At 43.5% G+C, this 24,328-nt stretch overlaps 2 protein-coding genes and 7 non-coding genes across 20 annotated transcripts; 1 reads left to right on the top strand and 8 right to left on the bottom strand.

Moving 5' to 3' along the window:
* Positions 1–1,697: 1,697 nt before the first annotated feature.
* Positions 1,698–24,323, bottom strand: NPL (N-acetylneuraminate pyruvate lyase). 12 transcript variants are annotated; one of them, XM_085510968.1, is made up of 23 exons: positions 24,200–24,323; positions 23,267–23,315; positions 22,791–22,830; positions 22,490–22,526; positions 22,057–22,089; positions 21,741–21,832; positions 21,425–21,451; positions 20,944–20,993; positions 20,391–20,439; positions 19,841–19,887; positions 18,877–18,907; positions 18,653–18,692; positions 9,873–9,941; positions 8,266–8,339; positions 7,385–7,472; positions 7,176–7,233; positions 7,010–7,085; positions 6,460–6,552; positions 6,031–6,179; positions 5,638–5,684; positions 5,233–5,317; positions 4,047–4,086; positions 2,123–3,443 (listed from the first exon to the last, which is right to left on the bottom strand). In XM_085510968.1, the coding sequence occupies exons 13-23, from the start codon at positions 9,935–9,937 to the stop codon at positions 3,292–3,294; spliced, it is 927 nt and encodes a 308-aa protein (XP_085367094.1). In that variant the 5' UTR covers positions 9,938–9,941; positions 18,653–18,692; positions 18,877–18,907; positions 19,841–19,887; positions 20,391–20,439; positions 20,944–20,993; positions 21,425–21,451; positions 21,741–21,832; positions 22,057–22,089; positions 22,490–22,526; positions 22,791–22,830; positions 23,267–23,315; positions 24,200–24,323; the 3' UTR covers positions 2,123–3,291. The 12 variants fall into 12 exon arrangements, 7 of the variants coding, with proteins under 7 accessions (XP_085367097.1, XP_085367094.1, XP_085367095.1 ...); XM_085510969.1 differs by lacking the exon at positions 24,200–24,323 and adding an exon at positions 23,500–23,671; XR_001556795.3 differs by lacking the exons at positions 2,123–3,443; positions 4,047–4,086; positions 5,233–5,317; ... (6 more) ...; positions 8,266–8,339; positions 9,873–9,941 and adding an exon at positions 18,369–18,485 and having other exon boundaries at positions 24,200–24,313.
* HEBP2 (heme binding protein 2) lies at positions 15,710–19,518 on the top strand. Its single transcript, XM_015869795.3, has 5 exons — positions 15,710–15,755; positions 16,424–16,509; positions 16,862–16,997; positions 17,428–17,593; positions 17,770–19,518. Exons 2-5 carry the CDS (start codon positions 16,435–16,437, stop codon positions 17,942–17,944), a joined length of 552 nt encoding a protein of 183 aa, XP_015725281.1. The 5' UTR covers positions 15,710–15,755; positions 16,424–16,434; the 3' UTR covers positions 17,945–19,518.
* Positions 18,760–18,834, bottom strand: LOC116653808 (small nucleolar RNA SNORD47). The gene has a single exon (XR_004308276.1). It is a non-coding gene; the product is annotated as a small nucleolar RNA SNORD47 (small nucleolar RNA).
* LOC116653802 (small nucleolar RNA SNORD79) lies at positions 19,954–20,032 on the bottom strand. Its single transcript, XR_004308270.1, has one exon. It is a non-coding gene; the product is annotated as a small nucleolar RNA SNORD79 (small nucleolar RNA).
* Positions 20,622–20,685, bottom strand: LOC116653815 (small nucleolar RNA SNORD78). The gene has a single exon (XR_004308283.1). It is a non-coding gene; the product is annotated as a small nucleolar RNA SNORD78 (small nucleolar RNA).
* Positions 21,914–21,997, bottom strand: LOC116653811 (small nucleolar RNA snR60/Z15/Z230/Z193/J17). The gene has a single exon (XR_004308279.1). It is a non-coding gene; the product is annotated as a small nucleolar RNA snR60/Z15/Z230/Z193/J17 (small nucleolar RNA).
* Positions 22,170–22,251, bottom strand: LOC116653810 (small nucleolar RNA snR60/Z15/Z230/Z193/J17). Its single transcript, XR_004308278.2, has one exon. It is a non-coding gene; the product is annotated as a small nucleolar RNA snR60/Z15/Z230/Z193/J17 (small nucleolar RNA).
* Positions 22,910–22,976, bottom strand: LOC116653816 (small nucleolar RNA SNORD75). The gene has a single exon (XR_004308284.1). It is a non-coding gene; the product is annotated as a small nucleolar RNA SNORD75 (small nucleolar RNA).
* LOC116653809 (small nucleolar RNA SNORD74) lies at positions 23,599–23,676 on the bottom strand. The gene has a single exon (XR_004308277.1). It is a non-coding gene; the product is annotated as a small nucleolar RNA SNORD74 (small nucleolar RNA).
* Positions 24,324–24,328: the final 5 nt, after the last annotated feature.

Below are 24,328 nucleotides of genomic sequence, written 5' to 3'. Positions count from 1 at the left end.
CGCTGCTTTTAAGAAGCAAACCATCCCTGCTTGACCAGCTAAGCTTTGGCTACTTAGCCACCTGTTAGCAAACCAAAGCACAGCACTATTTATAAAGCAGTGCTCCAAGCTATATACAGAACGAAATGCTCGGAACTCCCTCAAAACACTCCAAATTCCAGTACGATTAGTGAGATTCCTATGTGTAATTTACTCACATAGCAAGACAGGATCTGCAACAGTCTACAGCAATCTTCCTAATTTCCAGCATCTCTATCCTGTGTGTTCGTAACACCCATTTAGCAGACTACATGCTTATAATATGCACGGAGACCCGGTAACACCTCACATGAGCGGTGGTGCCAGAGTGAATGCAGATGGCCAAAAGCAGCCCACCCCGATGCCGTTTGTAACTCAACTGAACAGTTAAAGACAATGCGGATCTGTCTTGAGTGAGCTCGAGTCCTCAGATTCAGCTCTGGGATTGTGGGGCTGTGGGAACACAGGGCAGTTCTGTGTGGTCAGAAAACCTTTTTTGCATTCCAAAGGACAGGATTTACAAAACAAAAAGCTGTTTCACGGGCTCACTCGCAGCAGAAGTCCATGACATAGACCACATAATTGGTGGTGATGCTGGTCTCAGCAATGCTGGTAGACAAAACATCCTACATAAAAAAAACTGGATAAAAATCTAAGGATAGACCGCAGTATAAACTACATAACCTCTATCAAATCCAAATCTAATGAAAAACCAGCAATACATTCTAGAAAGGCACAAAGTATACTATGGTCCCCACTGCTCCAGGAAGTCCAGGATGGAGCACTAGACAAACTTATTCAGTCACTCACACCTCTGCCTCAAAAGGGCAAGGACTTCTGTTTTATCTGTGCAGAATCATGGACAAAAGACCAAGATACCCAAATTTTCATGCATACATGACATCCACATACATGTAAATTGGAGTTTTCACAGCCTTACCTACTTCAGCCTCTATGAACCAATGCTGAGCAATCTCTGTAGAACCTGAACCAGTTCTGGCCAGAAAAGAGATTGAAGGGAATTATCAGCATGCTTGTATGGGGTAAATCTTCTTACTGTTCAGGTAGTCAGAGAGATGGTGAGTCATAATGTAATAGCAAGCCCAAGTAATAACCCCCAGGAGTAAAGTCCCATTGAAAACTGAAAGAAAGAGCTGAATACTTGGCCTTTATGTTTATACTTATGTTTAGTGGCCCTGCTAGGCAGGGGGGTTGGAACTACATGATCCTTGAGGTCCCTTCCAACCCGGGTCATTCTGTGATTCTGTGATTCTGTGATCTTTACTGAGTGCTCTATTAAAGGATTTCCAGTCAACTAGTCCCACCTTATTGAAGCTCAGCAATTCTAGACTTAATTGTTTTGGCACCTAAGGAAAGCTAACAAAAGCTCGTCTGTATCTCACATCCAAGAAAACCCAAAGGACTATGAACACATTCACCTTCACGTCATTCACCCACATCAAGCAACAAAATCAAGCAGTGCCATTCCACACATCTTTCCTGCTCATGGAATCGCACATGGCAATGTCATTTAAGCCTTTCACCCAGAGCTGCAAACAGAAATGCAGATGTGCTGTGGGTATAGAGTAGATTGCCTTGAAAAAAATCAATAATTAATATACAAACACTAAATTTAAGTTGCTAATAGGTATTGGAGAACATTAACAAATGTAACCACGTACCATTGTACATATATATTTATAGCTACCTATGTAGACAGACAGGTAGATAGATGCACATACACGTTCCCATAGGTTTTGAATGTATAAACTGTGGCCAGAAAATGCTTCGCACCTATTAAAGGAGACGCTGTGGTTCGTTCCCATAGGGTAGGAGTGTACTGCAGAACCTTGCTGAAGAACACGAAGCAGTGTAAGCAGCAGCAAACTGCACAGCTGCATTTACTCCAACTTCCAGCTCAAACCTTCAGACTAGGACAGTTTGCGAGCTCGTGCGTCCTCTGCTGCTGCTCCACGTCATTACAATTGCAACACCGAACTTCATCAACAGAACTCATGCTCCAGAGCTGCAGCTCTGCTGTTCTGCCTGTAAAGCAGCACACGCAGGACCCCAGGAGCCAGGATCAACCCAGCAGCACACAGAGTAGATGCCAACCCAGAGGAATTTAATACATTTCAGCACAAGTTCAGTAGATGACCACAGTTCTATGTTACCCGTTTTCACAGCATCAGCTTTTTGACAGGCTGCTTCATGCTTCACAGAGCAGCTCAGCACACTTCTCACTCACCCTCTGAGCACTCAGATGCTTGCAATGGAGAACTTCAGGTCTTCACATTGGGTTCTCATCACAAAACCCCACCGGGACCACCCTCCTACCCAATACATCAAGCTTGCTTCTCCCCAAGGCCCACAGCAGAGCACCAGCTGCCCCCCCAGCCAGCAGCCAACCCACAGTGAACCCCTCTCCACCGTGGGGTGCCAAGCATTTGAACTGCAAGGAAATGGCTGCAGAGACTACATCTCATTGGAGAGCCAATGGATGTTAGAAAAGATTTGGTTTAGGTTCTTTTGTTTTAAATTCTGCTGGAAATGAAGATGTGTCAAGTTACCATTTACCTCCTCCCAATGACTCCCAATGTGCCCATGACTTGGTGAGGAACAGCAGAACACCAGCCTGAGCAGACAGGTGTATTACAGCAGTGACACTCCAGTGCTAGAGATGCTCATAGAACGGCTTGGGTTAGAAAAGACACTAAGGATCACCAAATTCCAACCCCTTGCCACAGGCAGGTCCACCAACCTCCAGATCTGGTACCACACCAGATGCTGCCCAGGGCCCCATTCAACACATCCCTGAACACCTCCAAAGATGGAACATTCACAGCTCTCTGGGCAGGCTGTTCCAGCACCTCACCTCTCTCTGTGAAGAACTTCCCCAACATTTAATCTAAACCTTCCCTCCTCGAGCTTAAAACCATTCCCCCTTGTCCTGTCATCATCTACTATCGTAAAAAATTGAGTCCCCTTCTGTTTGGGGCAGTGCAGACCTTCCTTTCCAGACAAAAGAAGGTCAGGATTCCGCTGCTGTAGCAAACCAGTTTGTGTTTAGTTGTTTTTTGTCTTTCTTTGTTTAATGACAGCATCCAGTGCTGGGCAGTGCAGAGCTGCAGAGTAAAGGTAAAGAACAGGTGGCTGACTATACATGTGCCAGCCCTTCCACACCAACTTTCATTTTCCTGAAGGAGATCACAGCCCATTGCATGAGGAGTATGCCAAGTGACAGTGAACCTGTACACTGATATGAGAGTGAAGTCAGTCACTATCAGGCCACACAATGCTCTCCAACTTGGCTTTGGCCTTGGCGGTGAATTCCTCAGAGGCACTAAGAAGTGGAAGCCGTGGGGGTCCCATGGGGATGCCAGAAACAAAAGTCATTACAGCTTTTGTCTGTGCAACACCAAAACCTGGGCAGACAAAAAGAAGATCGGATCATTTCACACATAGCAGTCTCTGTGCTGAAGTCAAAAAGCAGCAGCATACAGTCCGTGTGTAATACAGCACCAACCAAGCTTGAAGCACTTCTCAGGAATGAGATCAACATAACAAACTGGTTTAGTTAGTTTTAATTGCTTTTCATATTAAAACTTAGTTTCTAAAAGTCTTTCAAATTGAAAATGCTTTGGCCTTGTACATCCTCAAGCAGTTACTGTAAAAGCAAGTATGAGAGCTGCGTTCTCCTACTTGGGCACCACTATTACAGAGAGATGACTCTTAAATGTTACGAATGGGCTTTAGGAGACTAAAAAAGACACCAACAAAACAAGAAACCACCACAGTCAGGATAAGAAACAAAAGTAAATCACAGCTCTGAAGCTGCAAAACTTCACAGAAGGAAGTGAGAGTGAGATCTCTCAGGGATGCTCAGTCAGCTATCGACTCAGGAAGCTGCATAAGGAGCAGTTTCCCATTGTGAAATCTTTCAGGAAGGAAATTCTTAGCATACAGCATTTCTGGAGTACCGAGTCTGCACTTTAAGACATAACAGAGTTGGGCAGTATAGAACTTACCTAGTTTAATGACAGAACTAAGAAACTCCCCCAGGAGAAACTGAAAAAGACAGACAGCAGATTATCCATTCCTTTGGATTTAAAGAAGCAGAGCCGCATAGAACCATCGTGATCTTTACACTGTATACAATTGCTTTGAGAAAAGTCTTTGGTCAGTGTAACATGACAGAAAGCACAGCTATGGCAACAGAGCAACAAGGTCCTATAGGCTGCAGTGAGGATTTGCTCAGCTGCAAAAGCTATGGGCACAGAAATAAAGACAACATCTATGGGCTGAAAGAAGCTGCTTAACTTCAGAAGGCCTCAGGTAGGCAGAGATCACCAGCAAGATGCCCTTGCCTCCCACTGCCAACCCTTAAATTAGGTCTGGGAACCTTAAATGAGGTCCATTGCATGCACCTGAGCTCCCCTCTGTTGGTCCTGTCCTCCTGCCAGGTGCTCAATCACTGTTTCAATCCATTACTTATTCTTTCACATGGGCTGTCCAGGTGGCCATAGTGGAAAAACTCTATTCCATTGGAATAGGTGAGGGAAAATAATAAAAACATTAGTCTCATTCTATTACTAAAGCTCAGGCTGTCCCTCACTGCAAACAGTCTGTAAATACTAGTAAATCTTGTAGCAGGCTCCAAGGGTTTACAGAGCTGTACACTCACTGCCTAATGAAGAGATACCCAGGAGCAGATCATCTTTTAGATGCTCAGGTTCTTACATTCACCCTGCAGCCACATATATTTTAAGGCAAAAAAAGGATGTGTCAAACGTCCCAGTGAGGCATAATGATGATGAGTAGAGTTTGCATTCTGGTTACTCAGAACTCCTCCAAAACCTTCATGCAGCCCAAGACCAGGAGGGGTCAGGGCAGAGCACATTTGGGAGAGTTTTCTGCATGACATCGTGTAAGGTATCATCAGAACATGCCTAACCAAGGATCCAAGCCACTGTGGGGCCTGCTCAAGGCAAAAGCCATTGTTGGTTCTGCATAAATGAAACCAGTGTGCTGAGAAATAAGCATATGTTCAATATATGCTGAGTTATGAATAGAAAGCGGGAGATTGGAGCTGAAAGCAATTTGCTTTAATGGGGATATCTGAGGGTATAGGTGACAAAGTGACACAGAGCACACCCCAGTGCAGGTAGAGGAGAAAGAAAGCTGCTCCCTATGGGGACAGCAAAAATACTGTACCTGGTACTTCCGTGCTAACGCAAGGTCTGGCTTTGCAAAAGCTTGCAACATCAGGTTGGTTTTCCTACCTAAGTAGTTGTAAGTGCTGCAAAATAATAATAATACGTTAATTAAGCCACAAAGATAGAAAATGTGGAATAAGAGCTTAGAACCACTGAAACAGAGTAGATGCTGGCTTTGTCTGTTGGCATTATCAGAATGCCCATTACTTACTACCCTGCAATTTAAGCACTGTTAACAGAAAAGCATCAAATGCATGCAGGCCCTATTTGTGCTATGCAGCTTTACCCTGCAGAATCCTCTGCCTCTGTGACAGGAGATAGTTACAGAAACACCCCATAGACAGCAGAAGATATAACAGTAAGATGTGTGTGGGAAGGAGAACAGAGTCCAAGCGATACTGACCTTCCAACTGCTCCATTTGCCCCTATTGCCAGTGCACTCAACAGTTGCTGGTTTGGGGTGGGAGAAGAAAGAGAATGTTAAGTAAATAATTATAGATGCACTTTCAAGAAGAGAGAACCCCCCTGGGACATCCAGGAAGGGAGGAGGACCTCAGCCCATGGGGATGTGGTTAGTGGGCAGTATGGGTGGTAGGTGGATGGTTGGACTAGATGATCTTAGAGACCTTTTCCAACTTTAATGAGTCTGTGATTCTGTTACTTCTACTTCAGTTAATAAAAGAAAGGGGATGAAAAAGAAGAGAGGAGGACAGTAAAACTACCTGGCACTGTATGTCCAGGGTTATTTTTTTCTTCAAGGCTGAGGCAAGAGAAATCATTAAAAGGAGCCTCTTACCTCATCTACCCCATAGAGAAACACAAACTGTTCTCTCTCATTCTTGTTTATACACTGTGCAAAGTCCAAGAGGTCTGTGTCGCTGAACTTCACACCCTGGAAGGTGGGGATCTGCTCTCTTATTCCATCCAGCAACTCCTCAACACGAACTGTGCATAACAGCAACCACACATGAAGAAGCACAGCCCTGTTCTGGGAGGTTTCCCTGTCTCTTCCCTAAATGGTAGACTTCTATTTTACAGATTACACACTTTTGGCCTAAGCCTGGTAAACTACATAGCTTTTAAAACAGCTGTAAGACAACTTGAGTGACATAAAAGTTACATTAAAAACATGTTTTTGAATACCTTGAAACATTTATTTTACTAGATCAAGAACCAAGGACGCTATGAGTTCAGGGATTCAAGGAGTTGACTAAGCAGTACTTACTCTTAACACCCGTCAGAGCTGGAATGTGGTAGTAATAAAATGGAACCGTAGGGGCTTCAGATGCAACTTTCTGTAAGAAACCGAGGAGTTCATCTGGAAGAAAAGAATCAAGTGAGGGAAAGTTCAGATTCACAGCAGCCAGAGACTGTGGAACAACCATTCATAGCTTGTGGAACATACATAATCAATAGCAGATAAACCCGCACACATCACAAAACTAAAATGAAACTGTCCTTAATGAGAGACATCAGGAATGTCATGTTTATTCTAAACCAAACAGGTTTCAGCTGACATTATTCCTGAGAATCTTTTAATTGCAGCCTTCATAATTCTGAGGCAATCTTCCCATTGGCTTTAGAAGGAAAAGCAACATCAAAAAGCTCTGTGTTGAAACCTTGCTGTCATCATAATACAATAACAACAAAAATCTTCTGCTGTTAGTGCCTCTGTGTTTATGGGTTCAGTTTTCTCATGGACTGGAGTTTGCTCTTGCCAGGAAACCCTGTTAATGGTTTGAGCCTTGGGAGGTCTGGCAGTCACATCTACTCACCTTTGTTTGCGGGTTTGAAGAAGGAGGGAGCTATTACTGCAATACCACCAGCACCTATGGCTGCTGCATGCCTTGCCTACAAAAGAAGGGATCAGAAATACCTGAAGGCACAACTGCTTTAATATTTATTACACACATAGTGGAAAGAAATCTTATATACACACACCAGTTCTTGGGACTCCAGTAGACTTAAAGCTCCCACGTGAATTATCACATGATCCAGCCTGCACAACAACAAATTCAGAAGGTTTGAGGAGGTTTCAGTGTTAACCAAAAAAATACCCATCTGCCAAAAAGAACCAGCTGAGACTAGGAAGTGACACAGACTAGGAACTTCACTGGGCTAAATTAAAAGCCTCCCTCTCAGCTACTCACTTGTCTTTCCCTTGGAGCATCCATTCTTCTGCCAGCTGCTTCCTCTCTTGGATGCTGAGGGACAAGCCTTCTCCTGTGGTGCCATTCACTGTTTCAACACAGTACAACACAACATAACTGCTGAGGTCTGGCCCAATATGTTGGTTATACTGAAGACAAGTTCTGACAGTTCTGATCATACTGAGCAGAATTATATTTCTTGCCATTCATTTTAAGAGAACATCAGTCTGCAGAAGCATTTGCAAGGGGTTTGTAGTGTTTTGCAGCTGCTGAAGTTACTGCCACATTCCAGTTTCCATTCTTTTGACTAAAACTTTGAACAGAAATCTCAACATTGACATCATCTTAACTACACAAGGCTGTGAACAGAAATGGTTTATCAGATGCTCTGTCACCGATCCAGCCATCCCTCAGAGAGGGGAACAAGAGAGAGAAGCAGCTGATGTTGCATCACACAGTACATCGCATATCTCTTACAAAAGTCCCCTTGGCTTTGCTGAAGCCTTCGGAGCTCCTGGACTGCTGAGTCAACGTTTTTTTAAGTCAGATGATTATATTACATTATATTATATTACATGAAAAGGGAAGAATCATTCAGTTGAGTCTTCTCTTTCAAATACAGCATTATCCATTCACTGCTGGGAAATCACTGTATAAAGGCACTACTTCTATAACCCTGCACAGAAATAAATGGGCTACAGGTAAAACCAGATCTTTAAGTATTGTTTACACTCTCTCCAATGGTGAATATATAAACATGAGTCATGATCTCACATCCACAATCCCTCCCATTCCAGCTCCTATCAGGCTGGGCATCACAGGATCGCTCTCCAGGCAAAGGGTGCGTTATGCACTTTGTGTGGGGAATAAAAACAACTTACCAAAGATGTTCTTCACGTTCTGCTCGCTTACCAGGTAATCCACATACTGGGCAATCACTGGAAGGTTGATTTGTCTGAAATGAAAGGAACCACAGCAACTTTAGAAGCCTCAGCAACCTTAAGTCTCTACCAACAGCAGTTTTAAACTTAGAGATTCAGTCATCAACAATAAAGTCACGTGTTTGTGAAGTCTTGCATCTGTGCACGCACAGATAACCCCAAGGAATGATACCTTCAGCATGTGTTTCACATTCCACAAGCAATGAGGCACATTTGAACCTTCTGGACTGTTAATAAAAGCAAGAGCGCTCTTGAGAGCACAGAGGTATTTGTGCACATGCTGGCAAATAGTTTAACTACACTTGTAACTACAGGACACAGGCTGTGAAGCAGAGCCTGCTGCATGTGACTTTGACCTCTCCCTCTCATTAAAGGATGAGGAAAAACAACAGACTTCCCTGACAAACAGCGGAAATTGATTTATAGGTTTGTCTTCTCTCCAGAAAAGAAAGAAAAAATGTTTATCAGTGCATAATATTTGGTTCTTGTTTCCATTTGCCAAGCATGAAGCCTGACCCCACAGTCTGATGTTCAATTCTGGGACCTTTACTGGGTCCACAAATTACCCCAGATCTCACAGGATGAGAGAAGGCCAAGCATCCCAGTTATCAGCAAATTATGAAGGCCAAGTTATGAGGGTTAAGTTATGTGGGCCAAGCATCCCAGGCAGAGGGCCCAGATCACATTCCAAATACCACCTTGCAGTACATTCAAGCAGTAATAAAAAGCAAATTCAAAAGTAAGTTTTCTTTAAAGCAAGAAAGCAAACAGGGACTGCATTGTACATAACCGCCCTTATTGACATAGGACCAGGCTCTACAATACATTTACATTGTAAAGGCTCAGTTTCAGGACTGTATCAGTAAATAACAACCATATTCCTCATAACACACACAGTTCGTGACATGTCCCCCACTAGAGAAGCTCAGGGCCCTTTGCTGACTCCAAACAACTCCGTCTTGCAACATCAAACTGCAATAAGGAGGGCATCTGTTTATCATCATTTCCACGAGGAAGGCGGAAATTCAACTTCTCATTTGATGTTATTTTTGGAGCTGTGCAGTCCTTGCAATGTTTTGTTCTGGTTTAGACTAATTCTGCTGATGCAAGTACGCACACAAGAGTATGCACGAGTTAGTTAGGGGCAAGAGAAGAGTAAAAGGACATCAGATTTAGGTAATTATTTCTTAGCTCTTAAGGCTTCTTTTTAACGAGGGGTGTGATTTGCATTTGAAAATGCTGCAACACTAACGTGATTTACTGTGGTTTAGTTCAAATCTACAAAAACAGCTGAAAAAGAAACAGATTAAGGGCTGATCTAACCTCCAAGCTCTGACCAACAGCACTCAATGGGGAACATGAGGACGTAAGGGCTGGGGGAAGCTGCCCTGCAGCCTCTCACCCAGCAGTTCCCCATTCCACAGAGATCTGATCCAAATCACAACCCAAAGCGATCCGTTCCGAATAAGAAAGAAGGGCATTAATAGCATCCCGAGGGAAGAGTTGACAGCACAACACGCTGTGCAGTGTTGCCAAGCAATGCTTACCCATCAGGAGTCATTGGGGTGACTGTGGCAGCGACGAGACCCTCCAGCTTCTTTTTGGGCATCATCGAGCTGATCAGGGAAAAAATAAAGATGAAGATTAACAATCCCGTCTTTAAGCTTTGTGTCCACTCACTCCCGCTAAGAACAGCATCAAACAAAGTTCTGAAGCAGACTTCTCCAGGGTGCTCTTTCGGGCTGAGATAAACACGGAGCACGGGGGGCCGGGTGGGTCAGAGGGTCGAACAGGACAAGTCCCCCCCGACCTCACAGCCCCCTCACCTCCCCAATCCGCAACCAAAGCGCCCCGCCGGCTCCGGAGCGACTGCGGGACGGCTCCGCCTCGCTCCGCCCCGGAGACGTGGAGCCGGGGGGGGTTCGGGGTTGGAGAGTGAGAGTTAAGCGAAGCGGCTGAGGGGACTTGGACTTGATGATCTTAAGGGTCTTTTCCAAACTAAATAATTCTACCATTCTAAATCATGGCACTGAAAAATGAGCAGAAGACAACGGCAAATGGGTGCTAAAACCGCTGCCCACACGCAGCCCATGTGGCTTCTGTTTGCTTCGCCCACATGTGGTTTTACCAGATGTGTGACACATGAAGTGTGGCAGCCGGGTCCAGCTCAGACTTACAGCTCTGCTTAGAGCTTCCAGATGTAGTGCTGATCCATGCTGCGATAAGACCAATACCCTTAAATATCTGCCATATCGGCTAATTAAGGCGCTTGCTCAAAGTGATAGTTACTTCCAGATGTATTGCTTATCTATAGTAATCATAGAATCAGACTGGCTTGGAAGGAACTCTAAGGATGATGAATCTCCAACCCCCTGATGCCACAAGCAGGGCCACCAACCTGCACATTTAAGACCAGACCAGGCTGCCAAGGGCCCCAATCAACCTGGCCTTGAACACCTCCAGGGATGGGGCATCCACAGCCTGTTCCAACACCTCACCACTCTCATAGTGAAGAACATCCCCCTGACATCCAATCTGAACTGTCTCTCCATAAGCTTAAAACCACTCCCAATCACTGTCTACCCTTGTAAAAAGTCAGTTCCCCTCCTGTTTATAATACCCTTTTAAAAACTGGAAGGCTGCAATGAGGTCTCCTCACAGCCTTCCCTTCTCCAATCTGAACAAGCTCAGCTCCCTCAGCCTGTCAAATAAATCAATACCCTTCCTGACCACAAGACTTCTATACTAAGAGCAACACCGTTGAGAGAGGGACAGGAGCCCAACACAGTAACCAGCCCTGAAGAACTCTGCCCATGCACATTGAAAACTCAATCACATTTGTGTAACCTGTTGAACAATGCCCTGTTGTTGCATGTCCCAGCAGCACATTTTTCATGCAGTCACATAACGATCTCAGAGGTGGCTGGGTCTCTGCTATTCCTCCTCCACTCCAAAATATGCTCACTGTGGGCTGCTCACACTCAGAGGTCACTTACCCTTTCTTCATAGGCAAGATGCTCCAGCCCTTCACCATCTTTGTGGCCCTCTGCTTTTCAAGAGATCCCTGTCTTTTTTGTACTGGGGAGCCCAGAACTGGAGATCCCTGGACCTTTCTAAGCCATGCTCACTGTTTCTGACACCCCTCACTGACTATGGCTCTCTCCCCCAGTCCTTAGGTGAGGATTTCATGTTTCAGGTCAGACTTTGTTTACTTCAGAAAGAAAGTAATTAAGAAAACGACAGTAAAGGAAGATGAAGTCTTTCAGATATTTACACTGATAAAGCCCTCTGTAATTACTAGAAGAAAGCAAAGAGAACTGCACATCAGCTGAAACTGATGTGCAAGTTATTCAACAGTGGATTGAAGGACAGCATAAGTTCACTTCCACAGTAGCATACAATAGAGTGGATAATTACTAACCCTCCTCCAGGCATCAGCAAATTAACACCTGCACATAAGAGAATTGGTCCTGAACAATGCAAGAGTCTCATTAGGCTGAAACTCTCACCCAGCCTTTACTTTTGTCCATCTAGTAAAACCCTGCCATCCCAATACACCAGCTGAGCAGTCAGCAGTGCTAATGATGTGCATGTGAGCGCAGCATCCTAAGGACGATGCTTCCCCTGAGGGAAAGAAGAAAAGATCTTACTGTAGCCTTTAAAATACTTCCTCTCCTTTATACTCGTTTTAAAGAGTGTGTTTAATGCCAAAAATAGATATTTAGAAAGGCTTGAAAGGCTCTGGACGTTTATATTCAGGAAAATACAACCAAGAGAACTTGTATTCAGGAGAGAATCCAACATTTGCATTGTAAATTTTGGGTAAGGCAGAAGAAAGGTTCAGGCTGCGTGCAGCTGCAGCACGCTGTGAAGGGACCGGAAAAGCATCACCCCGGTAACCACAGGAACAAATGGTAAAGGATCAGTGGTGCCAAAACTAAGAGGATGGCAAAGATGCCAATGAATACAACAAAAAAACAGTTTTCCAAAATGACTACAGGAATAAATATATGGTTTTATAGATTTAAGTTTTCTTTCCAATGGGAAAATAAAAACATCAACAGCTTATCTAAACTACCCCATATATCAATTCAGTTTCAGGTAGGGGAGTCATAGAAATTTAAAAATCAGATGATTTGTGCCAAGAGGCTCAGATCGGTTGCCATGTGCTGACATAGAGAATTGACACAGCTACTAAGAACTCGCTTCATTATTCAGATCAGTGATTTGCTAAGATGTGTCAGCCAAAGGTACTACAACCTTCCTCTACAGGATGCTTGTATAGTTGGAATAATACAAGTATAGTTAGGTATAGATGGAATAATACAAGTACAGTTGTAAATAGATAGCCAGAGGGCATCTAAGGAAAAGACTCACCAGCTCAGAAGCCTTCAGTCAAGATGGATGCTCACCAATGTTGAGACTCGCCACAAAAACTCCATAAAGGAGCAATCTCCAGAAAGAGATAGTGCCTTGGTGGTGGTCAACCCTTAAATGGGATCTAGGAGAGGTGGAGTCAAGCTCCATCCCTTCCAGGAGCACACCATTACCTCCACCTGTGCTCCCATAGCTGACTCATTGCTCGCCTCAGGTGGTCAATCAGAGGTTCGGGCTGTGATCAACAGTTTCCCTTACAACGTTAGATTGCTGTGATTAGAATATGCTTTTGTTTCTATTTGTTTCCGAAGTCTTTCAGAGACAATATTCTGACCCAAATCTATTTTCAGAACTGCAAGTACCAAAGCCTAAACGATGGCAGAAACTCAAAAAGGTACAACTGGTGGAAATGATTAAATTCCCTTAAATACCCTCTTGGCTACAGGCACTCAGAAGTTCAGTATCTGAGAAGCTGATGAGATGCTTTTCTGACACAGACACTCGTGTCTGCTGCACTAAAGATGTTTGATGTGCCAAGATGTTAAACCTCTAGATGTCAAGGCATTTAAATACTTAATAGCCCCAGAGATAGTTCACTAATAGATAATATTCAGATGCAAGGCTCTAGAATTATAGAGAACTGTAGCTATATAATGGATCCATTAATGAACCAAAGGGACTCATGGCAACCAAGGGGGTTTGAGGGAATTTTTAATTAAAGTCAGTTTCACCTCTCAACACTAACAACAGTGCCATCTACTGCAGGAAGCAGCATTGGATCATCTTTGGACAGGAGAGACCAGGTATTTCAAGAAGCCCCATCAGGAAGCCTTCCTGCATAATCTAAGCAAGAAAAATGCCCACCAAAACCCCATGCTCAGTACCAATATTTCCTCCCTTAGAAGACAGGAAAAGTTCTGATATGATCCATACCACATACCTGTCCTTATATGTTAAGTCATGTAAATACCATGACTTAAGTACAAGTGCACAGCACTGTAATACACAGGAGCATCTTCTGAAAATAGTTAAGTTACAGCTCCAAACAACAAGTTCCAGCCTGTGAGCTTTTACTGTCATTACTACCTCTTGAGCTAGCAATACAGAAGTACAGTGTACAAGGAGAGGCTGATATTTATATAAGCATACTTATGTAAGCTTCTATTGTGACATGGCTTGTTTTTCCCCATGTAGTAGAGATAGACAGACACACCAGTGGTACAGGGGTGCAGTTGAACGTCTCTGCCTGTATGTTCTGCAAACTACTGGGACCTCAAGGAGCTAAAACAGCTCTTTTATGTTATTCTTCTGTATAACAGACAGTGGTTACAGATCAGTGTACTCAGGTTTTACCCTGTGCCAGCTCTCATCCTGCCCCAACTATTTATGATACAGGTATAGTTATAGCACATATTTATGTACTGAATACATGTCCTCATGGCTGCCCTGCTGCCCTACACAACTATGCTGGCATGTCTTCACAGTGCATACATGAGAAACAAGAGAAGGCTGAAAAACAACCTCTTGGGAGAACACTGATGATTGTTCTCAAACCTCAGGCTACTCCACTGGGAACAGTTAGTTCCTTGTTGGGGACAGAAACATCAGCTGGGCACATACACACTGACTGGGGATCTGTTCTCTGCTTCAGAAACAAAGAATTCAGTGGGTTTGTGTTTATCTACATTTTAGTGGTCCTCCTTTCTAGGCAATACTCCTCCATACATGTGAACAGGGCTAACTGTTGAGGTGGACCAAAGTGATGTGGCAGGGTTTAGTCCTTCCGTGGCCTTCTCTACCCTGGAGAAAATAATCACTAGCACACACTTGACAGGAACTTTAGGGAGACAATAATTTAACACAGATAACTTTACACAGGCAAGTGCAGCTTCAATGCAAGCCCCAGGAAATAATAGCTTCTCCTTATCCAAAACACCTTAGTGATGATTTTCTTGCTTGATCCAAGCAGAACACAGGTGAAACATACAGTTTACTCCATAGAAAGTGCTAAACCTGCATAGAACCCTGTTTCAGGCCCTAGCATGTCCTAACAGGCTCAACTAGTAACCTCCTCTTTACACAACCCCATTTTCATGGCATTACATAAAGGTTTGCAAGTGCTGCTTGCATGTACTCCTTTTTAATGGAACCTTTTTAAGTGTTATCAGCCAGTACAATGGTATGGATCTCTTTGCTGTTAAAAGTCATTCCCAGCTATTAATTTCAAACATCTCAGTTAAGTCATTCCCAGCTATTAATTACAAACATCTCAGAGAGTTTGGGTGAATCAAGGGATCTGCACCAAGTGTGGGAAACATGAGGGATGTTCTTAGAAATCAAGTGTTGATGTTTAATTTGCCTTATTGTGCTGGTGTCTAAATACGTCTAGAGCTGCAGCTGGTTAAATGGAGAGTCCTGCTTTACTTTGTGTACTATGAACACAATAGAATTTCACAATGGCTTTGTATAACCCCACTGTGCTCATATCCAAGAGCTAAGGGAGCTGACCAGTCTCAAATGCCATTCAAAGCATCCAGAGATCAGAGAACACTGTGCCTTTCATAACACATCAGCACAAATCTTGTGAGGACGGTTTTAGCTGTTTACAGCCAGATTTGTACCCACCATTTCACTCCAGGCTTAAAAAGGAAAAGCTCTCATTCTCTACCATCACCTTCTGACCTGAGTTGGAGGGCTGTGACAGTAGTTTTTGTACAGTTCTTTCTCCCGGGAGCACCAAACCCACTGCTGACCCAGCCCTACGTCGGCACGGCGCCATGGAAGCACTGGAAGTTATGCAAGGGTGTGAAATAGCTTATGGAGCCAGATCACACATTGGACCCAATGTTGGCTGCTGAGCAGGAGGTGGAGCTTTCAGCCTTTGTGTGGAGGTTCTCCAATGAGACCCAGAGCTCTGGTTTTCCTAACAGCAACCCCCTTATAGCAGGGCTGAGGCATGGGAGGGGTCTGACGGCACTAAAATAAACACCAACTTGTAGCACCTCGTGGGTGCGCACAGCCTCCAGTAGCTGGGACAGCCTATCCACCAAACTGTAAGTACATCCACTTTCTCTGCTTTTAAATGCAATTAATAGCTCCATGGATTTGCAGTTTTTGCTACGTTTACTCATTGCATCAGCATAAGCTGTGCAGGTGCCTGCTGTGCATTTTGTCCTTTCAGCTTCTGTGCCTTTGTGGGTTAGAGGTATATCGAGAGATAGAAAACCCAAAGCTAAGCTTTACTGCAGGTTTAAGAATAAATTCAACTCTATTCTAACTGCTGACTGGGCAGTTATATTAAGGCTGGGATGTGGAAGGGGGCAGAGCCTGCTTTTAACTGCTGGCATCAATACTGTGTTACATCATTCTCATACTACTGTACTACAGCAGCTGCTAGAAAGAACTTTTCAGCACGTGTTTCTGTCTGTTTTAAGGACTGTGAATGAAATCACTGCCAGCAGTTTGGAGCGGGCTTTTTTTTGTTGTTTTTAAAGCTTCTCACCCTTATAAATCTCAAACTGAAAACTTTTAGCCACCTCCTAAGCAAGGCATAGAAGGGGATCAGTAGTATTCAGCTGTAGTCCATAGCAGCATCTGGGCTTCAGGTGTAATATACATATTTGTGGCTACCAGGCCTTTGTAAGCAAAGCCTTAGTGTTTTCTCATACCCCATTTATGCTGTGTTGACTGAAGACGCCAATGAACTTCATCTGCTTTTCAGATCAAGGTGAGATGATCAAGTCCTTCAAGCAAACGTTTCTGTCCCTGGATCTGCAGTCCCCTAGGTGGAGCTCAATAGAGACCATGGTAAGTGCTAAAGGCCTGGGGAGGAGATTCTCTAAGCCAGGGTGCTGCAGAACTAAGGCGGGTCTGGGATTCTTTGATGAACAATGAGGAAATGTTCCTATGAACACTGTTCATGCCAAACAGCAGCAAATTAGGAAGAGGGACTCTTGTAAATTCTAAGCAGCTTGTTCTAAAGCAGGACAGCATAGTTTTGCAATGAAGTTTGACGTCTGAGATATGCCTGTGCCTGCAGCTATGAGGCTGCCTGGGGTTTTCTGCTGACAGTACTTACATTCTCATTTGGGAGGAATAGCTATCCATTTATGTCATCCTTAGTATTCATCTTGTGGTCACTGTAACTTCTGCCTCTCAGGCTAAGGACTCTGAACTGCGCCAGTATGAGACAGCCAAGTGGGTCAGCACAGTCATTAAGGGAGAAACCCAGAAGGAAGCAATGCGCCAGGGCTTCTGGAAACTCTTCCACTACATCCAAGGGAAGAATGAGAAAGGTAGGACACAGTGGCTTTGAACTGCAAGCACCACAAACAGGATGAAGCTGAGTAGTTTAAGGCAGGACATGATTTCAGACACACAAACAGGTCTAACACCCACCTCCATACCTTCACTTTCACACCCCTTAGGACCCTGTTACAACAGCCTGCTACATATATATGTATATATGAAGCCAAGTGGGAAATAAGCTCAAAGGGCCTCATAAGAACAAAGGATCTGCACATCCCAGACAAGGACTATGTCAGTATAGATTTGCTCTGCAGATAGAAGCAGAATGATACAGCACATGGCCTTGCAACAACATAAAACCAAGTTTTTTAAGCTGCAATGCTGAGGGCACTTTAGCAGCTGATTTTAGGCTAAGCCTGCAGCAGTCTTCACACCAGCATTTTGCTTGCAGCTCACTACAGATCTTTCATGCTTTAGAAATCAAGATCGATATGACTGTGCCAGTGACATGCCTGGTAAAGTCTGGCTGTGCAGACTACAAGATCTCCTTCTTTGTGCCATTTGAACATCAGGACTCCCCACCACAGCCCACTGACTCAGATGTGTTCATTGAGGAGCGGAAGGCAGTGGCCATCTTTGTCAGGTAAGTAGTATGGATGCAGCTGACAGATTAAGAGCCTGCATTATTCTTAGCTGTGCCAACTTTTCTTTCTAAAACAGCAGTTCTGGGGGAGAAAAAAAATCAGAGAGCAGTTAGATTTTGGCCTGAACTCCTAAAAAATAGGGGAAAAAAACAACTTTCCTTTTTACTTCCACCAGGTCCTTCAGTGGATTTGCCTCACCAGATAAATATGCTGAAGAAGCCGAAACCTTGGCTAAACTCTTAAGGAACAGAGGCCAATCGTTCCATGAAGATTTCTTTTACACAGCAGGCTATGACAGTCCCTTCAAGCTCTTTAACAGGCACAATGAAGTGTGGTATTTTAGGAAGTAATTCAGTGGCAGAGAATACTAGGAGGCTACTAATCAACTCTGAATGGAAATAGACCCTGTTATATTAATGGCTTTTGTTTTACTGTAGAAGATATTTGTGAGCACAGGAACATCTCTAATTAACTGTTTATCTAGGATGAAGTTACTCTGGCTAAGAACTCAAGTAGTTCACACTAGCTGGAGAGGAAGGGAGATGAAACCTCAACCTCATTACTCTTAAGGAAAAGTTCTGGGAAGCATCAGAAAATATTTCTGTAAGAAGAACTAGGCATCTCAACTTTTATTAGAAAGAAAACAGCATTAATTAGTTTTAGTAACAGATATATGTCTTAACAGGCCCTAGTACCATACAAGCATTCCTACCTTCAAAATAGGATTATCTGAGTCTCTAGCAATTAAATCAGAAAGCAGTTCACAACAATAGGCAGAGTTCACAATGTTTTATTGGCTGCAATCAGTGTATGAGGCAAATATTAACACCATAAAGAGTCGTTTTAATGCTGTTCCATGCATGCACAACCCATTATCCCAGGATCTTCCACCTATTGAGAAAAGCACAAGAACTGTTACAAGGAACCAAATGAGTATAAGCAGCTTACTGGAACAACTCAGACCTTAGGTTTTCATCTCTGTTCAGTGAGAGAGTTCAAGCTAAGGTTTTAATCATCACTTGTTCCAGCTACTACATCTTATTAATAGTTACACTCACCTTTCTGTTTGCTCATACAGTTCCAAAGTCGCATCCCCACCTAAAGCAGGAAAACACACTTAGCACACAGTGGCACACCTGCCAAGAGTTCCTCTCAGCAGCTGTGTAACCTCAGAAAGAATGGAACGGAAATGGTGATATCACAGAAATTCATCTGGCAGAATCAAGTTTCATCAGTGGCTACCAATACTCCCAGAAGAGAGAATTCATCTTTGTTATCTTACCTAGTGAGGTGGCAGACAGGGCAGTTCTTTCCTGAGAAAGAGAGAAATTATTTCAGAGTAAGATATCACTACTCATGGGTTTCTAAACTATCAAGCTAATTTTAACCTATTAAAAAAACTCTATTTCATCTGTCAACTGAGAACTTCCATTTATAACACTTAATATTTAAAAAAGCTTATAAATCCTGAAGGAACTGGAGATACAGAATCAGTAACATAAGAAACAGAAAAACAGTTTGCTATACTTGCTTAAAGATACTGTCCCTCCAACTGAAAGTCATTTTTTGTCGGGATGAGTTGATACCCAAAATACCCCATAAAAGCACTGAAACACAGTGCTACAGCAACCTACACCTTCAACTCAGCCCTGAATTTGTGTACCTACAACATAAGATTATTACTATTCTTTACAGTTTCTGCCAGCTACAGGCTTTTTTCTATTTCAAGTGTGCAGCAGCGTTAGTGTCAGTTCACAGAACAGCCATACAGGTAGGTAGGCGTTATGACAGGAGTTGTATGCTTGCTGCTGTGCATTCTGCTGTATTAAATTGTCAACATATTGGCTTGAGTGGTCCCCACTGATTCAGCTTTTATGATTTTTACTGTGTGAAGACACCAAGCAATAAAAACGTTTTTTTTTGAGCCACTGTGGCCAAGTCTTTTCTTCATACAAACTGAAGACATTAAGTCCATCAGTGACTGCACTTTAAAGAATTATTAGGCTACCAAATCTGCTGGGAATTATATATTATTATATATATTATATATATATTCTTATAACTAACTCACACTGAGAGCTACAGAGCTCATCCTTACTCCATGCACAAAATTTGATTCCCTCAAAAGCTATGAGCTCACGACTTGCAACAAAATACACACAGATCTACTTTCATGCACCACTAGCCTTATGACAACATTCCAGACATTACTGGACCTCCATAAACATACTCTAGTTTAAACTCACCTCAAAGTTGGTGTTATTTCTTACATGTGCTTCCCTTCAACTTCACTCTGTAACAGCAATTTTTATTATTAACACTCTGCTTGACAGCGTTTCAAGTAAGTCTGAAATGCACGTACTGTTTCAGATCAAGAGTCCTCCTCAGTCTCTTTCAGAGAGATTCCCATTGCTTAGAACTAATCATCATGAACAGTACCTGCTTAGAGAAGCTTTGTTACTGTTGCTTCTCCTTAGGGGAAGGCGCAGTATTTCATACTTTGCCACATTCACATCAAGTCAAAACTCATCTTGACAAAGAGACAAAGTAATTCACTACATAATGCAGTAACAATCCCAGCAAAATCCTACTGCAAGATTCAACCAACAGTTTAACAGTAACTGAACTGTACTGTTGCCTATCAGCAGAGGTTGTTGAAGCAAGCTCTGCACTGCAAGGCTTGAGCATTCCTTCCAAGCAATAGAAACTCCAGTAGTACACAGCACTTGCATATTTCAATTGGTCTAGACATCTCATTAAAAATACTTTATGGCAACTGAGAAGCAAATAGCTTACCAAGCAAGTATCTGTCACAACATCTTGGGCAGTTCTTCCATTCTCAAATCTAAGATAAACACAAGAATGTAAGTTTTCAGTGTAATGCTGGTGTTGTATTATAACCACAAGACAAGAAACTCCCTTTTTTCTTCTGTTCCCCTTAATATTCATTGCCACACAGAACTCCTTCCCATTTCAAGCTATTACTAATTATTATCAGTACACCTATGGCTACTGCCAGATACAGGGTTTTTCAGTGAAGAGGAGTCTACATTAGTAGTTTCAGGTCAGACATTTGGCAACATCATTACAACCCTGTAAGACATGCCTAGCCTGACTGCAGGATTATATTCTTTACAGAATACTCAACTGGAGCCTCATATGAAATTCAATCCCCAGTACCTTGGTAGGTGATGCCTGCTGGCTGCTCTAAGATTATCTACTGCAGGAGATTATGAATAATCCTGCAGCTACAAGACAGCATCACAATTAGAGGCTAACATCTAAGTCACTTCCCCAGCACACACACACAGAGTAATGACCAAGTAATAGAAATTCACTGGCTACTCACTTTTGCCTGTAGCACAAACAACTGCATCACCTCACAGCTCCACAACAGCGCTAGAAGAAACAGTAGTCAGAAGAGCACAAAAACAAACACAGAAGAATGAAATCTAGTCAGATGCCTGAAGTCAGATAGAGCTAATTGCAAACCTCCATGACCAAAGTCAGGGTATTCATGTCTCATCACACAGGCAGCTTACACATCCAGTCACTGGACAGCTATCTGCTCTGGGCTATGGCTGGTTGGGAACAGGATGGACCCAGATGTGCTATCAACTCCACAAGCACACAAGCAGTTTAGCAAAGCCAGTCCATGTAGGATGGGTCTTATCCAGCCCTTCTCCTTTTACACAACCTACTGGTCTGGCTGGAATGCAAGTAGCAGCCAACACTGCCATCTTCCCCCTCCCTCCAGCTGAGTATTTTATTTCATAGGCACATTCTAGGCTTGCTACATTTATACTCAAAAGTTAAAAGCAAGTACTTACCTCTTAACAAGAAAGATTTTTCAAAGTCTGCAAAGGAAAAGCTGCCATTAGATATGACCCAACAAAAATCTTTAACTCAAGAACAATGATCTCAGTCAAATGCTGTATCAGTGTTTAGTCAAGTTTTATCCTCACTGGGATCAGAGACCTGATTCAACATCATTTACAGCAGACTGCAGCACTCCCACCTTCCACAAAAGAGCCCAAATCTAACCCCCACTCTCCTCAGCATCTCTGAGATCTTATTCCTCAACTGCAGTTGACCTAGACCACAAATGCAGTAAACACAGCAGCCTTCTAAAATATGTTCAATTACCTTCAGTTGTAAAGGCAGCATCTTCACCAACATCAGTAAAGGCAAATATCTCCACTGTGCACAAGCATTCTTCCATCTCCATACAGGGCAGACTGCAAAGCAACAACACAGTGAATAGAGTGTTTCATCTGAGCTTCCCATGTGAGCTGTCTGCCAGTTACCTCAAGTACAGGAGGCTGCATCAGATAGGAGCGAAAGACTAGTAGAGTAATCATCACAAGGTATCTGCTGAACTATGTTATCATCATACACAGCCTTCTCACAGGTCAGGGACTGAAAGCTAGTTTTGCAATGCTGCAATTAATGCAATATTTACCTTGCACACTCTTTCTGTGGCTCTTCCCAGCACCTGCAACAAAAGAAAAATCAGATTCCTTCAGCCTTCTTCATCAAGTCTAGACCCCCTAGCAAAGGGCTACATACAACAGCTGGATACATCAGATAGGAGCGAAAGACAAAACATTGTTCATCAGGAGATATCTGTTGAACTATGTAATCATCACTGTATCTGCTTTGGAGTAATAGTATCAGTCACCTAGCAAGGACTTCAAAAAGCTCAGATTCTCATGATAGAACACGTAAAAGCTCTGTAGAATCTTTGAAACACTAACGAGTACCCATTTCTGAGCACTAATTGCAATTAATCCCAAAGCACTGCTGTCCCATTTCATGCATCCCGTCCTTTTCACTGCAGTGATTCAGCAGCTACACAGAACAAACCCAAACACAGACTGCACAAAGATCCTTACCACGTCATGTTTCTTCTGTGGGTGCATTATTCAAACCCTGGAAGAAAAAAAAAAAAGCTTATGAAAGTAAATTCAAGGTCAAAACATTTTATCAAGGTGAATTCTAAGTCGCTGTGCCTCAGATAGAAGTTATGGTGGTTTGAGCTCTCATCATTTTCTTGGTCAAGAGTAGCAAACTATACAGTCATCACTGTGGCACCAGAGGATCAACATAAAGAATAAAGTCTGCTTAATGATATCGTTGAAATAAAGATCTAAACAGTAAGCCCCTAAATGTTATTAGTTCCTCCAGAAGCTTTACCTTGTTAAGTAGCATCAAGTCTTCATATTCAGCAGCAGGCCTGAAAATCAGACAGGACATCATCAAATGGCTGCAGAACCAGAGATTATCTCCAGCATTGACAGTAAGTACAGAAAAAAAGCCTCAGCACATAGTTTTCAGAAATCACTTCTGTCCACTACTCTAATACTGAAAACATCACAGGCTCTCCAACTTAATGATCCTGATTATTACAGGTTTTTATATCAGTAATGAACATATGTAGTGTACACTTGGTCTGGTTAGAAGCTGAACTAGCATTCCAGAACCAGGAGCCTAAAACCCAAGTCCCAGCAAAGGAACATGTGACTCTTCCCAGTAATAGAATGAAAATTGCCTAGTAGACATCAGAACTGCTTTACACGGGTCATGTAATCTCCTGAAATGTAAGAGTAATCCAGAGTAGTTGCTTTAAGTGCACCTACACAATACATGTTAATTCCGAAGACAGCACTCACCTGCTTTGAATCCAACGAAGACAGAGAAGTGTAAGTGATCCATCTCACACTGAAAACAAAAGAGCATACGTTAGTTATCTACTAAGGTTGAAGATATTAAGGTCAGTTTCTTTCACAGAAGGATGAAGGGCAAGGTCAAATCAACGCCCTGAGCTTTGCTGAGAAGCTTCCCTTTATACAGCACCATCTTGGAGATAAACCCATACAAATAACTTCTAGCTCGTACTACTTACCAGGCACAGGACGATCACTGAACTTAGAACTGCCTGCAGCCACCCGCCATTATGTGCACTGAGCACGTGGTGCCTCAGCCCCTCCATTCACCTCCCTCCATGCCCAGCTCAGCTATGTTGGTACTCATCAGCCTCTCAGATGTCCCTACCAACATAGTTTTCATCATGTGTGGGCACACGGAATGCTAAGAGAGCCCTAATACTCTTCCAGCAGCACAAGAGGCTGCTCAGCCGGCAATAAAGATGAAGGACCAGAGGCTCTCACACACACACCCTACCCAGAGAGGATTCTCCCTCCCCAGCGTCTCCTAGAGCCACTAATTACATGAGCACACAACGCTGAGTTCTCTCACATTATAGCGGCCTGCACACAACCTGGATAAAAGCCTCTTTAAGGATAAAAATCTCTTTAAGGAGACCCACACAACGCAGGCAGCCGGTGTCCGCACTGAAGCACAAGCCCATCTGCCACCCATTGATCCCGCACTACATACAGCGGCAGCAGCACAGGAGCGGGCCGAGGCCTAACGCGAGCCGAGCCCGGCCGCCACAATCCGCCTCCATCCTCCTCCTCCAGCCCCGATATCAAACCAACAGCGGCTGCATGTGCCCCCACAGCACCCACCGAACGCGATGGAGCGGGGCCGGGCGGAATAACCCCACACCGGACACACACACACACACAACCACACATACGCACCCAGCGCCGCTCCATGGCTGGAAAGACCGGCCTGGCGCCTTCCCGCCCCTTATATAGCTTATATAGCTCCGCCCAGGGGCGGGCTGCACATGGCGGCAGTTCCCTTCCGTCTGGGGGGGCGGTTTCGCT

This window comes from Coturnix japonica, chromosome 11, assembly GCF_054131305.1.
Source record: "Coturnix japonica strain WE chromosome 11, WE-NBRP24, whole genome shotgun sequence".
Taxonomy (NCBI): Eukaryota; Metazoa; Chordata; class Aves; order Galliformes; family Phasianidae; genus Coturnix; species Coturnix japonica.
This window is presented reverse-complemented; position numbering and strand designations above follow the sequence as displayed.

Coding starts and splice junctions, on each gene's coding strand:
- HEBP2 (XM_015869795.3), top strand. CDS start 16,435: ATGATCAAGTCCTTCAAGCAAACGTTTCTGTCCCTGGATCTGCAGTCC. Junction 16,510..16,861: donor GGAGCTCAATAGAGACCATG/GTAAGTGCTAAA, acceptor TCTGCCTCTCAG/GCTAAGGACTCTGAACTGCG. Junction 16,998..17,427: donor CCAAGGGAAGAATGAGAAAG/GTAGGACACAGT, acceptor TTCATGCTTTAG/AAATCAAGATCGATATGACT.
- NPL (XM_085510967.1), bottom strand. Junction 6,553..7,009: donor CTTCAAACCCGCAAACAAAG/GTGAGTAGATGT, acceptor CTTTTCTTCCAG/ATGAACTCCTCGGTTTCTTA. Junction 4,087..5,232: donor CGTTAGCACGGAAGTACCAG/GTACAGTATTTT, acceptor TGTCTTTTTCAG/TTTCTCCTGGGGGAGTTTCT.